The 15,652-nt window shown below is 43.6% G+C and overlaps 1 protein-coding gene across 1 annotated transcript; it reads right to left on the reverse strand.

Moving 5' to 3' along the window:
• Positions 1-1,800: 1,800 nt before the first annotated feature.
• Positions 1,801-3,418, reverse strand: LOC311124604 (inward rectifier potassium channel 2-like). The gene has a single exon (XM_084198718.1). It carries the CDS (start codon positions 3,248-3,250, stop codon positions 1,979-1,981), a length of 1,272 nt encoding a protein of 423 aa, XP_084054844.1. The 5' UTR covers positions 3,251-3,418; the 3' UTR covers positions 1,801-1,978.
• Between the last annotated feature and the right edge of the window lie 12,234 nt (positions 3,419-15,652).

Consider the following 15,652-nt stretch of genomic DNA (forward strand, 5'->3'; position numbering starts at 1 on the left):
TGGCAATTCATAGACCTACTCTGGATATAAATATAAATGCATGAACAGCAAAGACATTGATAGAGGTGTATATGTAGTGTGTTTTATTCTCTCCGTATTTAAAAAAGAGCCTATAGCTGAAGATGTGCTCTTTTTGTGACGGCAGAATAGCGGACGATTGTAAAGTACTAAGAAAGAAAAAAACGGGTGATTTGTTGTTTTACTTAAAATAATTTTTTTTACTAAAAAGGAAGTATTGTAACACTGTTCTTTTCTGAGCATGTGCTTAAAGCCTTCTCGGCTTAACAACATATTACTGAGCCAGTCTAGGGCCTAGAACCTGGCTTTGGATATGAAAACGATGGTAAAACTCTGCTGAAGCCCTGGCATCATAAGAGCCAGTGTCTATCATGACTGTATCACAGTGATATTGATGAAGTATTATGTTGAATGAGTTCCAATGAAGTTATACCAACATCTCTAAAATGATAACAAATGTATACACGTGTTTGAAAATAAATCGTTCCTCTTTGTTTTTTTCTTTACTTCAGAAATGCTCTACTTCTACCACTTATAACAAATGAATGAGACACATTATAATAATAATAATAATAATAATAATAATATTTGGTGTCTTCTGTTATCAAACCCTACCAAATGCAACAATGTAGCAGCATTTTAAAGAACATTCGTATGCTAATTTTCACTCCCCCTTGTCTTGTAGGTGTTGTTAGTTCAGTTCTGCTTCATTCCAATACTAATACCACTCTGCTAACTTCCTTCAAACAAAACAGGCATGTTTCTATTGATTTGACCAGCATTGAACGACCCTTTAAATGTATGTTAGGTTGTATATCTGTAATGAGACCAGCTCATTAACAACAGTACATACAGATTACCATATCTGCTTTGGATTTGTACGGTATGGAAGTTAATGTTAATGATTCATAAACATTTATCATTTTAAAAGGATTTGTTCCTCTACTTTACAATGGCTTCATAGTATGTTTTCTCAAATAGGTTAAAAGCTACATTGAGCTACATTTCCTTTGATGTATTTCACCAAAGCCTTCAAAGATCACCCAGTTCACTGCAACATGACGCTCTAATCAAAGGCAAAATCAGTTGTGCGTTCACTGGAAAATGTGAGAAATTCCAATCTCAGCAAAAGGAAAAAAAGGTTTGTTTCAAGGCTGAATTGCGTCTTAATTGTTTGGATAAACATTCCAAAACTTTAGAGTACTTTGGAGCTGGGTGCCCAGGATAAATTAAAAAGTGCAAATTAGCAAAATAAAAAATGTATTTGGTGTTCACTCTGACAGAGCAAAACTTTCTAAATGTCTCTGTTACTCTATGGGTGGGCATCTTTGCACGTTTTCCCCCAGTTTCTCTGAAACGAGAAAGTAGAGAATTTGTGTATAGCAGCATTTTATATTATATATATATTAAAAGGCAGATAATAGAAATAAAAACTATTGTTCTTAAAACCATCTTGTTCATGATTTGCTGGACAGATAAACAGAGAGACATGCCTGCTATTTTCAAGTCATCGTAGCTAACACCCATTCCAATACGTTATACAGATGCACATTCCTTTCTATACATAGACGCTAAAGAGATAATTTACATACATTTCATTTTCTTGTGGGAACCTTTTTTCAAGAACGATTTCCTTCCTATATGCAAGTGTTTCATAGTGCTGTGCTTGCTGTAATATGCAATTACATTGTTTAAAAGAAGTTACAAGTCCCAAGCTATCCCCTTCCCACAGCAGTACCGTCGGCATGAACCTGTCCTTGACCCAAGGCCCAGCTCAGCTCAATGTCCTTTACCCAAAGCCCAGCTCAGCTCAATGTCCTTTACCCAAGGCCCAGCTCAGCTCAGCTCAATGTCCTTTACCCAAGGCCCAGCTCAGCTCAATGTGCCATTTAGAACAACTAAAGGTGATTCTTGAATCAGAATCTTCTTCTCTGTGAGGTGGTCTGCAGTCTCTGCACAGTCATATTTCAGATTCTCGCCTCAGGGGCCTGGACTCTAGTGGCACAGTGGGCAGGTGATGCTCTGAGTCTGAGATATTGTCGGTCTGTGTTACATCTGGGCCCACGCTACCCCCGTTCCCCTCGTCTGTCTCCTCTTTGTTAGTCAGCGCCACCTCGTTCTCGTAACAGAAGGAGTTGGAGCTGGACAGGATGTATTTTTTCTCTGCCAGGTCTCTGGCGCTGCACAGCGGGGTGTTGGGCACCTTGTAAGTCTTATGAAAACGAGAGTAGTCCACCTTGTAGTAGCTCTTCTCCTCGAAGAGCACCGGCTCGAAGCGGTGGCCCCACAGGATCTCGCTGGCCAGGTAGGAGCTGCGGCACTGGGTGGTCATGGCCGTGGCCTCCACCATCCCTTCCAGGATCACCACAATCTCGAACTCGGACGTCTCCAGCTCTTGCTTGCTCATGTCATAGAATGGGCTATCCTCATCAATCTCGTGGACGATGGTGATGGGCGACACCAGGAAGATACGGTCGACTCCGCTGTCGAAGCCCACATCAATGTCCATCTGGTCCAGAGGGATGAACTCCCCCTCTGCCGTGGTGCGCGACTTGAGGAGGTGGGCACGCACGTGGGCCTCCACCAGGTGGCTCTTCCTCAGGTTGCCCACGCGCCACATCAGACACAGCTTGTTGTCCCTCATGGCCACTGTAGCGTTGTGGCTGAACACCAGCGTCTCGTTCCTCTTCTTGGGCTTGGCCATCTTGGCCATGACGGCGCCAATGATGAAGGCGTCGATAATGCAGCCCACAATGCTCTGGAAGACAACCATGAAGACCGCCACGGGACATTCGTCAGTGACGTAGCGGTAGCCGTAGCCGATGGTGGTCTGGGTCTCAATGGAGAAGAGGAAGGCTGCCGTGAAACTGCTCACATTGGAGACACACTTCTGGGAGTCGTTCTCCAAGTCCCCATGGAAGATGGCGACCAGCCAGAAGATGCAGCCGAAGAACAGCCACGACAGGAGGAAGGCAAGGCAGAAGATGACAAACATCCACCGCCAGCGGATGTCCACGCATGTCGTGAAAATGTCAGCGAGATAACGCTGGCTCTTCTCGGAGACATTAATGAACTGCACGTTGCAGTGACCGTCCTTCTTGACGAAGCGGCTCTGGGGCTGGTGCCTCGTGTGCACCTTGCCCTTGCCGTTCCCGTACCCGTTGGGCACCGCCACAGTGCCGTTCTCCTCGGTTGACACTATGCTGTAGCGATTGGCTCGCACACTTCCCATCACCTCGTTCTGGTGGGAGGGCTGCAGCGCTGCTTCTGCTTTGGAAAACAGTCTGAGTTTCTGGAAAAAGCGTTGGAGAAACAGTTTTGAAACACTAAGGGGACCAACTCAAGCAGGAAATGGGGTGGTGAAGTGAAGGGGAAGGATGAAGGAGGAGACAAAGCCTCTCTCTCGGTCCTCGACGGCCTCTAGCGTGACTGCAACCAGGGAGAGGTCCGCAGGGCTGAGTAGGAGGAGTTTATCAGTGCTCTCTCATCAGGCAGCCGGACCTCACCAATGACGTATGCTGAGGGAAAAAGAGAGAGAAAAATAAAGGTTTTAGACTTGCTAATGGAGAGAAAGAATGGATCACATGAGTCATGATACATGAAATACCACCAACTGTCATGAATGATTATTTCAATATCTAATCCATTACTCTGTAGTGTGTGCAGCCTGAGAAAACCATAAAATACTGTATACCCAAGGGCAAGAACAAGCAAGCATGTCTCCTCATGCCAACAATATTTCATTCAGTTATGACAACAGTCATATTTAACCCCTATTCTGGCTTCTCCACTCTCTACTGAGAGAGGTCAGGGAGCAATGGGAGCGAGGTCCCACTGATGGTCAGTCACAAAGCATACTTGTTTTTGTTGGCCACAGAGTTTCGAAACAAGATCCTTTCTTGTTGGATTGTGGGCTATGGTGTTTCTACGGGAACTCATGGACTCATGGTTTCTTTGGACTCTCCCCCCCCCCCAAATAAAAATCCATAAATGATAACTGATCATGCTCAGATGCACGTATCACTATTGATATTTTATATTTTTGCTGCACAACAACAGAGGGAATTTGTTGCAACATGGAAGAGGAAATAACAGTCTTGTTAAAGCAGCCTTCAGTTTAATATTCCTTTACAAGTAGACCCGTCACGTCCACTCCGTGAAGACGGTCTTACGGTCTGCCACACCAGCCTGTTTGTCAAATTGCACGGTGCATGAACCAATTCCTACTGCCTCATTGCCCACTGGTGCGTTCTTAACACCCATTTTCACATACCATGTTAATCACAACCCTGGAAAGATGGAAAATGTTTTGTTGCTTGAACGTAAGCTACTGTACCACATCATTGGGCCAACCAACCAACCGGGCTCTTGAACGTCACTTACTAGGGTTCTGGAAGCTTTCAAAAGGCTCAAGCTTGGTACTTTTATGGGGTGTCAGTTATACAGAAATAACAGTTATTCCATTTGCTGTGTGACTTGATTATATATATTTATGTTTGTGGAGACTTTCCGATTAGTGATAACTTGACTTAGGAAACAAAACCTACATGCATAGAAACATACTGTACGTATATTGTACTGAACTAAAATATAAAAACGCAACATGCAACAATTCCAATGATTTTACTGAGTTACAGTTCATATAACGAAATCAGTCAATTTAAATAAATTAAATAGGCCGTAATCTATGGATTTCACACAACTGGGCAGGGCCGCAGCCATGGGAGGGCAAAGGCCCACCCACTTGGGAGCCAGGCCCACCCACTGGGGAGCCAGGCCCAGCCAATCAGAATGAGTTTTTACCCACAAAAGGGCTTTATTACAGACATAAATACTCCTCAGTTTCATCAGCTGTCTGGGTGGCTGGTCTCAGACAATCCCGCAGGTAAAGAAGCCGGAAGTGGAGGTCCTTGGCTGGTGTGATTACACCTGGTCTGTGGTTGTGAGGCCGGTTGGACGTACAACAGCTTTGGTGGACATTCCTGCAGTCAGCATACCAATTGCACGCTCCCTCAAAACATCTGTGGCATTGTGGTGTGACAGAACTGCACATTTTAGAGTGGTCTTTTATTGTCCCCAGCACAAGGTGCACCTGTGTAACGATCATGCAGGAGGAATCTCTCTCTCTCTCTCTCTCTCTCTGAGTGCAGCAGCGTAGCTTGTTGACTCAGAGTCCTCTGAGACTTCATCTTCTCTCAGCAGCAGAATGGCTGTCCTGTGAGGATTCTGTCTCTGGCACTACAGAAACACCACTCATTAGAGAGAGCCCTGCCTGTGTCTGATCTGTTATACATGTCATAGACCTTGTTGTCCTAGCGACCAACCATGGTTGCAATGAACACTGAACTCTTCTGTTATGTTTTTTTTGTTGGGGGGGGGGGGGGGGTTATATCCAAGAAATGTGTTTAAATTGTTAAAAAATATATATACAGTATGTTTGGGAGATTTGGTGATATGAGAGCCAGTGACGAATAGTTACGTGAGTATGTCAGTAAAATAGATATAATTTCTTTGTGTTCTTTAACATTTAAATGTGAAGAGATAGCTTTTCTTCTTGCTCCCTTGCAAAACTTACATCACCAAATATAATGACTTTGACTCAGAGTAAACACATCGGAAATGTGAATCGATGAGTAGACTACAGTCTCTGTTGAGTCAATTTACAAACATTTCTCTAGTGTGTAGACTGCCTTCAGATATTTCCCTTCATGTTTTGTAAAAAATTGTTTATAGAGTGGTATCTGCAGCATCAGCTTCTATAATGTGTCCTTAAATCTCTCTTATTAAAATTGGATCTCAAATAGCATGTTGGCGGTGAGTAGAGTCAGGAGGAACTCATCTGTCATCAAACATGGACACTAGTTTGGGAATTTGCGGGGAATTCTGGATTGTTTACAGTATTTACTAATTAGACATGCAGAGTCAGTCTGCAGCACAACCTCTCCTCAATCAATACCAGTTAGGATGACTGTGTAGTTTACACAGTACTTGATTAATAGGAGCTTTTCCCCCATCAAACTAAATAAGTCTCCTTCTGTTTTCTGACTGAGTGACGTGAATAGAAATTGATATGGCCATGTTCTGTTTGCTTTGTGGGTTGAGAGGACACTTAAATGGAAAATTATTACATAAAAATGTTGAATTTTCTGTTGTCTTTTAGGAACATCAATAGATGCTAAACAGCTATTTTCCTATCTGTTGCTATGGCACCATGATAACAGAATGGAAAAGTATAACTGTCTGTTATTCTATTATAGCCCCTTTTGATCAGTGGGATAATTATGTTCTGTGGAAAATGTAATCCCTCTGATCTTTGATTGAATTAGTACTGCTGGACTGGCCTAATCTGAGAGGTGTATATACAGTGCCAATATTCACTGTCTGGAAACAATGTCATGGTTGACGTTTCCTGCAGAAACATCATTTACAGAACTTATGGTAACTCCCTGACCTGCTGCCAGCGTACAGTCATTTAGGTCACCTTGAGGATGGTCTTGCAATTGTTACATAGCTACACATGGGCCACACACAAAAAAAAAAAGCTTATTTTACAGTGTCTCATCTAAGACTACATTTTAGTCATTTTAGCAGACGCTCTTATCCAGAGGCGACTTACAGTTAGTGCGTGCATACATTTTCATACTGGCCCCCCGTGGGAAACGAACCCACAACCCTGGCGTTGCAAGCGCCATGCTCTACCAACTGAGCTACAGCAGACTACCATTTGAAATGCCCAGTGCAGTCAAAAACGTGATTTTCCTGTGTCATGGTTGAAATAATACTGCGAAGTTGTGAAAGTGATGATAATGTCTTTTTAGTGTAAGAGCTGTTTGAAAAGACAGCCTGCAATTTCAGTCTGTTTTGGTGGAATGGAGTTTTGGCCTGTCTGGTAAATTAGTTAATAGACCAATAAGAAAGAGAGTTCCAAACCTTTCTGCCAATAACAGCTAGTCATCAGTTTTCCCCTCCCCACTCAGACCACTCCCAGACAGTCCTAGCTAAATTATTGCTTGAGAAATTGCTCTTTGCTAAGAAGCTGTTTTTGTTTCTTTTTGACCATTTTAATTGAAAACAAGCACAGTAAGGTACCAAATTGTTACCCAGAAATGATTTGATATTGAGATAAAAACGGCTGCATTGGACCTTTAACATATAATAAAGTATGTGGCTCCAGACTCCAAGCAGCACTGAAATGCAGCACATGCCAGCGAGAAATGCTAACAGGTGCGGGCTAAAAAACGGGAACAGACTGCGTGATGCAATCTCGCATACATCGTTGAAACATTCCATCCATACCGTTATAATTGTACACGAATGTATGTTTACATGTAAAATATATACAAATAACACTGATTGCATGACAAATTGTAGCTTTTGGGATGATTCAGCCTATGTTTGTGAGCAGTGTATTGCAACATAACCGTATGAATCAGCCGACGCATAAACATGACATATTTTCACACTTAAATTTATATTTTACCTTAATTATGGATTTGGTTGATGAAATGTTATGCATTTTTAAACAATGAAAAGCCCTGCTCCGCAAGCTTCCAGGCACAGTGGGTATGACTTTGTCTGAAAGTCGGCGGTATGCCTACAGCGCATCCAATTCAAGGGAGCGCACTCCAAGTGCGACTGTCTCAATCTTCTCAAATATAGATCAAATAAAATCAACAGTAGTCTATGTCATGCAGCATCTACAACTTCCCATAAGTAAATTATGAATTGCTACAAAGAGGTTGTTAAACCTTACCTGTTGCTCATTTGCAGACCAGGACAAAATCAAAGGTTAGTTGAAATTATAGTCCGGAAGTTATGTCCTCTGGTATCCACACTTTTCAAGGCGTATGTTTCTGTTTTGGAGTAATGTTGCCTTCTTGTTATGATCACAGCGAGAACTGAAACGCCCTCATGTCACTGAAATGACTGGTCTTGAAAATGTGCTTAGCAAATAGTTCTCCAAAGCAATTTAAATAGGGTATACCGGCATGCTCCGCCTTCTGGTCCCTACCCAGCCAATAGTATTACAGAGAGGAAGAACGCGTTGATAGAGTAAATTTACACTGACGTATGAAACCGTGTGAGTGAAAATTCATAGGCTACAAACCGCAAGTAATGTTTGGGGAGACACTGTCAGGGGTTTGGAGAAGGAGGGTCATGCGTAACAACAAATGGGTAGATAAGTGGTTCTAATTCATATTGATGATCGATTGTTCGTTTTTGGGTTGCCTGGGGCGGGGGGGGGGGGGGTCATCTCATTTCATTCTAAAGGTATATTCTTCTAGTCTAAAACCCCCACGGGGCAAGGGGGCAAGTTATATATTTCAACCTCTCCCTGACCCAGTCTGTAATACCTACATGTTTCAAGCAGACCACCATAGTCCCTGTGCCCAAGAACGCCAAGGTAACCTGTCTAAATGACTATCACCCTGTAGCACTTATATCTGTAGCCATGAAAATGTATGCACTCACTAACTATAAGTCGCTCTGGATAAGAGCGTCTGCTAAATGACTAAAATGTCAAATGTAAATGTAAATACTTTGAAAGGCTGGTCATGGCTCACATCAACACTATCATTCCAGACACCCTGGACCCACTCCAATTCATATACCGCCCCAAACAGTTCCTCAGACAATACTATCTCTGTTGCACTCCACACTGCCCTCTCCCACCTGGATAAGAGGATCACCTACACTGTAACAAATTGCTGTACATTTACAGCAAAACGTTTTACAGTCAGCTACTGTAACTTTATATTACAGTGTAGTACTGTAAAGAACAATGCATTACGCTGAAAAATTACAGTAAAGTACTGTATTACCTGTTTTGCTGTATATTTACTGTAGCATACTGTGCATTGTGGGAAAATGTGGGTGGCGAAAGAATCTCTGGCTCATTAACATATTTCAATGCATGCCTTGTACAAGGCCATATTTATTGCACCCTAGTGAGAATGCTGTACCCCACATAATACAGTACCATACTGTATTTTTGTATGTTTGACTTCTAGAGTAATTTACTGGTTACTGTGCTGCCAGTAATTTACTGTAATTCATTACCACCCTACAGAATACAGTACCATACTGTATTTTTGGAATCATAAAACCTTGTCCTGTAAATCTACAGTACATTTCTGGCTACTATGCTGTCCAGTAATTAACTGTAATTCAGTACCATCCCACAGAATACAGTACCATACTGTAATTTTGGAGTGCCCAAAACCTTTTGTGGGTGCATGGTATTGTTGTGGCTCATTAACACATTCTGAGGCTTGCCTTGTAATTGGCTGTACTTGTTGCAGCCGTTAGTGAGAGGTGATGTACCAATTTAAGTGATATGTGGTAGTAGTTCCCTAACAATTAAATGTATTGAAGAAAAATATAAATGCAACGTGTAAAGTGTTGGTCCCATGTTTCATGAGCTGAAATAAAAGATTTCAGACATTTTCCAGACGCACAAAAAGTGTATTTCTCTCAAATGTTGTGCACAAATGTGTTTACATCCCTGTTAGTGAGCATTTCTCCTTCGCCAAGATAATCCATCCACCTGACAGGTGTGGCATTTCAAGAAGCATGATCAAGAAGCATATTAAACGGCATGATCATTACACAGGTGCACCTTGTGCTGGAGACAATAAAAGGCCATTCTAAAAGGTGCAGTTTTGTCACACAACACAATGCCACAGATGTCTCAAGTTTTGATGGAGCATGCAATTTGCATGCTGACTGCAGGAATGTCCACCAGAGCTGTAGCCAGATAATTGAATGTTAATTTCTCTACCATAAGCCACCTCCAATGTCATTTTAGGGAATTTTACAGCACGCCCAACACGACCGCAGACCATGTGTAACCACATCCAACTTCTTCACCTGCAGGATCATCTGAGACCAGCCACCCGGACAGCTGATGAAACTGAGGAGTATTTCTGTCTGTAATAAAGCCCTTTTGTGGGGAAAAACTCATTCTGATTGGCTGCGCACCTGCCCAGACATGTGAAATCCATAGATTACAGCCTAATTTATTCATTTCAATTGACTGATTTCCTTATATGAACTGTAACTCAGTTAAAATCGTTGAAATTGTTGCATATTGCATATTCTATTTTTGTTCAGTGTATCTGCTCAAAAAAATAAAGGGAACACTAAAATAACACATCCTAGATCTGAATGAAATAATCTTATTAAATACTTTTTTCTTTACATAGTTGAATGTGCTGACAACAAAATCACACAAAAAAGATCAATGGAAATCAAATGTATCAACCCATGAAGGTCTGGATTTGGAGTCACCCTCAAAATTAAAGTGGAAAACCACACTACAGGCTGATCCAACTGTGATGTAATGTCCTTAAAACAAGTCAAAATGAGGCTCAGTAGTGTGTGTGGCCTCCACGTGCCTGTATGACCTCCCTACAACGCCTGGGCATGCTCCTGATGAGGTGGCGGATGGTCTCCTGAGGGATCTCCTCCCAGACCTGGACTAAAGCATCCGCCAACTCCTGGACAGTCTGTTGTGCAACGTGGCGTTGGTGGATGGAGCGAGACATGATGTCCCAGATGTGCTCAATTGGATTCAGGTCTTGGGAACGGGCGGGCCAGTCCATAGCATCAATGCCTTCCTCTTGCAGGAACTGCTCACACACTCCAGCCAGATGAGGTCTAGCATTGTCTTGCATTAGGAGGAACCCAGGGCCAACCGCACCAGCATATGGTCTCACAAGGGGTCTGAGGATCTCATCTCGGTACCTAATGGCAGTCAGGCTACCTCTGGCGAGCACATGGAGGGCTGTGCGGCCCCCCAAAGAAATGCCACCCCACACCATGACTGACCCACCGCCAAACCGGTCATGCTGGAGGATGTTGCAAGCAGCAGAACGTTCTCCACGGAGTCTCCAGACTCTGTCACGTCTGTCACGTGCTCAGTGTGAACCTGCTTTCATCTGTGAAGAGCACAGGGCGCCAGTGGCGAATTTGCCAATCTTGGTGTTCTCTGGCAAATGCCAAACGTCCTGCACGGTGTTGGGCACTAAGCACAACCCCCACCTGTGGACGTCGGGCCCTCATACCACCCTCATGGAGTCTGTTTCTGACCGTTTGAGCAGACACATGCACATTTTTGGCCTGCTGGAGGTCATTTTGCAGGGCTCTGGCAGTGCTCCTCCTGCTCCTCCTTGCACAAAGGCGGAGGTAGCGGTCCTGCTGCTGGGTTGTTGCCCTCCTACGGCCTCCTCCACGTCTCTTGATGTACTGGCCTGTCTCCTGGTAGCGCCTCCATGCTCTGGACACTACGCTGACAGACACAGCAAACCTTCTTGCCACAGCTCGCATTGATGTGCCATCCTGGATGAGCTGCACTACCTGAGCCACTTGTGTGGGTTGTAGACTCCGTCTCATGCTACCACTAGAGTGAAAGCACCGCCAGCATTCAAAAGTGACCAAAACATCAGCCAGGAAGCATAGGAACTGAGAAGTGGTCTGTGGTCACCACCTGCAAAACCAGTCCTTTATTGGGGGTGTCTTGCTAATTGCCTATAATTTCCACCTGTTGTCTTTTCCATTTGCACAACAGCATGTGACATTTATTGTCAATCAGTGTTGCTTCCTAAGTGGACAGTTTAATTTCACAGAAGTGTGATTGACTTGGAGTTACATTGTGTTGTTTAAGTGTTCCCTTTATTTTTTTGAGCAGTGTATATATATAGGGGACAGATCAGAGTCATAGCAAGTCTCAAACCTAATGATTGAGTGTTTGTTTAGCCGTGTCCTTTGGTCTGTTTTGCCCTGTAATCGCAGCCAGCTTGGAAGCCTTTTTTTTCGACCTCTAGAGGTGCTATTGATATAAAACAACAAATATTCATTGGTATGCTGTAATATATAATTACTATTCACTGTTAGCGCTTGTTCTAGTTTGATTAAAATACAATTTCACAATAAAGTACTGTATTGCTGTTTTTGCTGTATATTTACTGCGGCGTTCTGTAAATGATGGTGCATTGTGGAAACATTTTGTGGGAGGGGAAAGAATCCATGGTTCATTAACGTATTCTGAGGCGTGCCTTGTAAGTGGCTATATTTGTTGCACCCCTTAGGGAGAATGCTGTACCAATTGATTTGATGTGTGGTAGTAAAGCCTTAACAATTTAATGTATATAGGCGAGATAGCGCAGAGTGACAATGGGTCTTAAACCTTTAATGGTTGAATATTAAAGCCGTGTCCTTTTGATGTGTTCTGCCCTGTAATCACAGTCATTTTGGAAACCTTTGTTTTGGCCTCTAAAAGTGCAAGTGATATAAATCAAAAAATATTCATAAAGATGCTGTACTATTCAAATACCTAGCAGCCAACCTTGCGTTAAGCCCATGTAATTACAGTAAAAGACTATTAAAAAAAAATAAAAAATATTACAGTAGCATTTACTTTCTTAAAGTATGATAGGCTAATTTTACAGTATTGTACCATGTCATTGCTCTGCATTTTCCAGTAACTGATGGCAAGTTACTGTGTATATTACAGTAATGTAATTTGCACTAACCAGAGATGGGCAACGGTATATTCAAACAGTATTTTGTTACAAATAGAAGATATGTCTCCTTTCCCCCTTCTGATAACCAGGTGGCGAATCGCATCTCTGCATGTCTGGCAGACATATCAGTATGGATGACGGATCACCACCTCAAGCTGAACCCTGGCAAGACGGAGCTGCTCTTCCTCCCGGGGAAGGACTGCCCGTTCCATGATCTCGCCATCACGGTTGACAACTCCGTTGTGTCCTCCTCCCAGAGTGCGAAGAGCCTTGGCGTGACCCTGGACAACACCCTGTCGTTCTCCGCTAACATCAAGGCGGTGAGCCGTTCCTGCAGGTTCATGCTCTACAACATTCAGAGAGTACGACCCTGCCTTACACAGGAAGCGGCACAGGTCCTAATCCAGGCACTTGTCATCTCCCGTCTGGATTACTGCAACTCGCTGTTGGCTGGCCTCCCTGCCTGTGCCATTAAACCCCTACAACTCATCCAGAATGCCGCAGCCCGTCTGGTGTTCAACCTTCCCAAGTTCTCTCACGTCACCCCCCTCCTCCGCACACTCCACTGGCTTCCAGTTGAAGCTCGCATCCGTTACAAGACCATGGTGCTTGCCTATGGAGCAGTGAGGGGAACGGCACCTTCGTACCTTCAGGCTCTGATCAGTCCCTACACCCAAACGAGGGCATTGCGTTCATCCACCTCTGGCCTGCTGGCTCCCCTTCCTCTGCGGAAGCATAGTTCCCGCTCAGCCCAGTCAAAACTGTTCGCTGCTCTGGCACCCCAATGGTGGAACAAGCTCCCTCACGACGCCAGGACAGCGGAGTCACTCACCACCTTCCGGAGACATTTGAAACCCCACCTCTTTAAGGAATACCTGGGATAGGATAAAGTAATCCTTCTACCCCCCCCCCCCCAAAAAAAAAAAATAATAATAATAAAAATATATTGTAAAGTGGTTATCCCACTGGCTATAGGTCGCTCTTACAAATTGGTGCATTCACCCTATAGCCAGTGGGATAACCACTTTACAATATATTTTTATTATTATTATTTTTCTGCTAAATGACATAAATGTGCCCTTGAGCAAGGCACTTAACCCTAATTGCTCCTGTAAGTCGCTCTGGATAAGAGCGTCTGCTAAATGACTAAAATGTAAAATGTAAAATGTAATGTTGAAGACCAATGTATCCTTAACTACAACAACATTTCCAGTAATGGTTACAGAAACATTTTACTTGCTATGACTGTGGTATGTGGTTTTTTATCAACCTTAGATGAATGCACTGACTGGAAGTCACTCTGGACAAGAGCGTCTGCTAAATGACCAAAATGTAAAAATGTACATTTACAAAGCACACTGCTGGGTATTTTTCTAATGAGCTCCGCCCTCAATCTATTTGTATTTTGATCAAATTTGGTCTTGTTTGGGTGCAGAGGTCATTAGAATAATATCCAGCAGTGTGCTTTTTTGCAAGTGTTGATTTTTACATTTACATTTTGGTCATTTAGCAGACACTCTTATCCAGAGCGACATACAGTCAGTGTAACTAAGGTAAACAAGAATATACCACAGTCATAGCAAGTAAAAAGATTATGTTACTGTTACCGAGAGTGTTGTAGTTAAGCGGGCTACTTGCTAGTGTACACTACCGGTCAAAAGTTTTAAAACACCTACTCATTCAAGGGTTTTTCTTTATTTTTACTATTTTCTACATTGTAGAATAATAGTGAAGACATCAAAACTATGAAATAACACATATGGAATCATGTAGTAACCAAAAAAGTGTTAAACAAATCAAAATATTTTTTATATTTCAGATTCTTCAAATAGCCACCCTTTGCCTTGCCGACAGCTTTGCACACTCTTGGCGTTCTCTCAACCAGCTTCATGAGGTGAACCACTGTGCTTCCAGTAAAGCACTGTAAATTCTAGAAATACAGCATGTTGCTGTAGTCAGGTATTCCAGTAATATGCTTCTGGGCTGCCAGTAATTTACTGTCAATTTACAGTAACCTACTGGCTACTGTGCTGCCAGTAATTTATTTAAACAATTACAGGACATTTTTTACAGTGTATGTGAGAATGCTGTTCATTGACTATAGCTCAGCGTTCAACACCATAGTGCCCTCCAAGCTCATCACTAAGCTCAGAACCCTGGGACTGAACACCTCCCTCTGAAACTGGATCCTGGACTTCCGGACGGGCCGCCCCCTGCTGGTGAGTGTAGGCATGGCCTCGCATGACTTGAACACCATCAAAGTTTGCTGATGACACGACAGTGATGAAACAGCCTATAGGGAGAAGGTCATTGACCTGGTAATATGGTGCAAGGACAACAACGTCAGCAAGACAAAGGAGCTGACCGTCGACTACAGGAAACAAAGGGTCGAGTATGCCCTCATCCACATCGAGCAGGGCTGTAGTGGAGCGAGTAGAGCTTCAAGTTTCTCGGTGTCCACATCACCAAGGAATTAACATGGTCCACACACACCGACACAGTCGTGTACCGTTGAGGGCATCTTGCTGCACCATTGAGGGCATCTTGACTGGCTGTATTACCACTTCGTATGACAACTGCTCGGCATTCGACAGCAAGGCGCTACAGACGGTGATGAGGACAGCCCAGTACATCACAGGAGCTCTCTGCCATCCAGGACCTCTATACCAGGCGGTGTCAGAGGAAGGCCCGGAAAATCGTCAAAGACCCCAGCCACCCAAGCCATAGACTGTTCACACTGATACCTCACGGCAAACGGTACTGGAACGTCAAGTCTGGGACCAAACGGCTCCTGAACAGCTTCTACCCCCAAGCCATGAGAACAGTTAATCAAATGGCCACCCGGACTATTTGCATTTATTCTTTTTTGCACTGCTGTTCAGGAGCACTGACTGTCTTGCACTGACTCTATGCACACTTTGTCACGGTTCAGACAGACGACCAGAGGACCACAATTGCGTCACACCAGAAAGTTTATTAAAACTTAAGGGAAAAGGGAAGTAGGGAGTGAATGAAGGCTCCAGGGGTAACAGGGATCCCGTCCAATGTGCTGGGTCTGTGCCCCCCCCAGTGGCAGCGATGCGTCCTATGAAGCCGGTGGTGGGTGGTCC

The sequence above is a fragment of the Coregonus lavaretus genome (genome assembly GCF_964263955.1).
Source record: "Coregonus lavaretus genome assembly, contig: HAP1_SCAFFOLD_4524, whole genome shotgun sequence".
In the NCBI taxonomy this organism is placed as follows: domain Eukaryota; kingdom Metazoa; phylum Chordata; class Actinopteri; order Salmoniformes; family Salmonidae; genus Coregonus; species Coregonus lavaretus.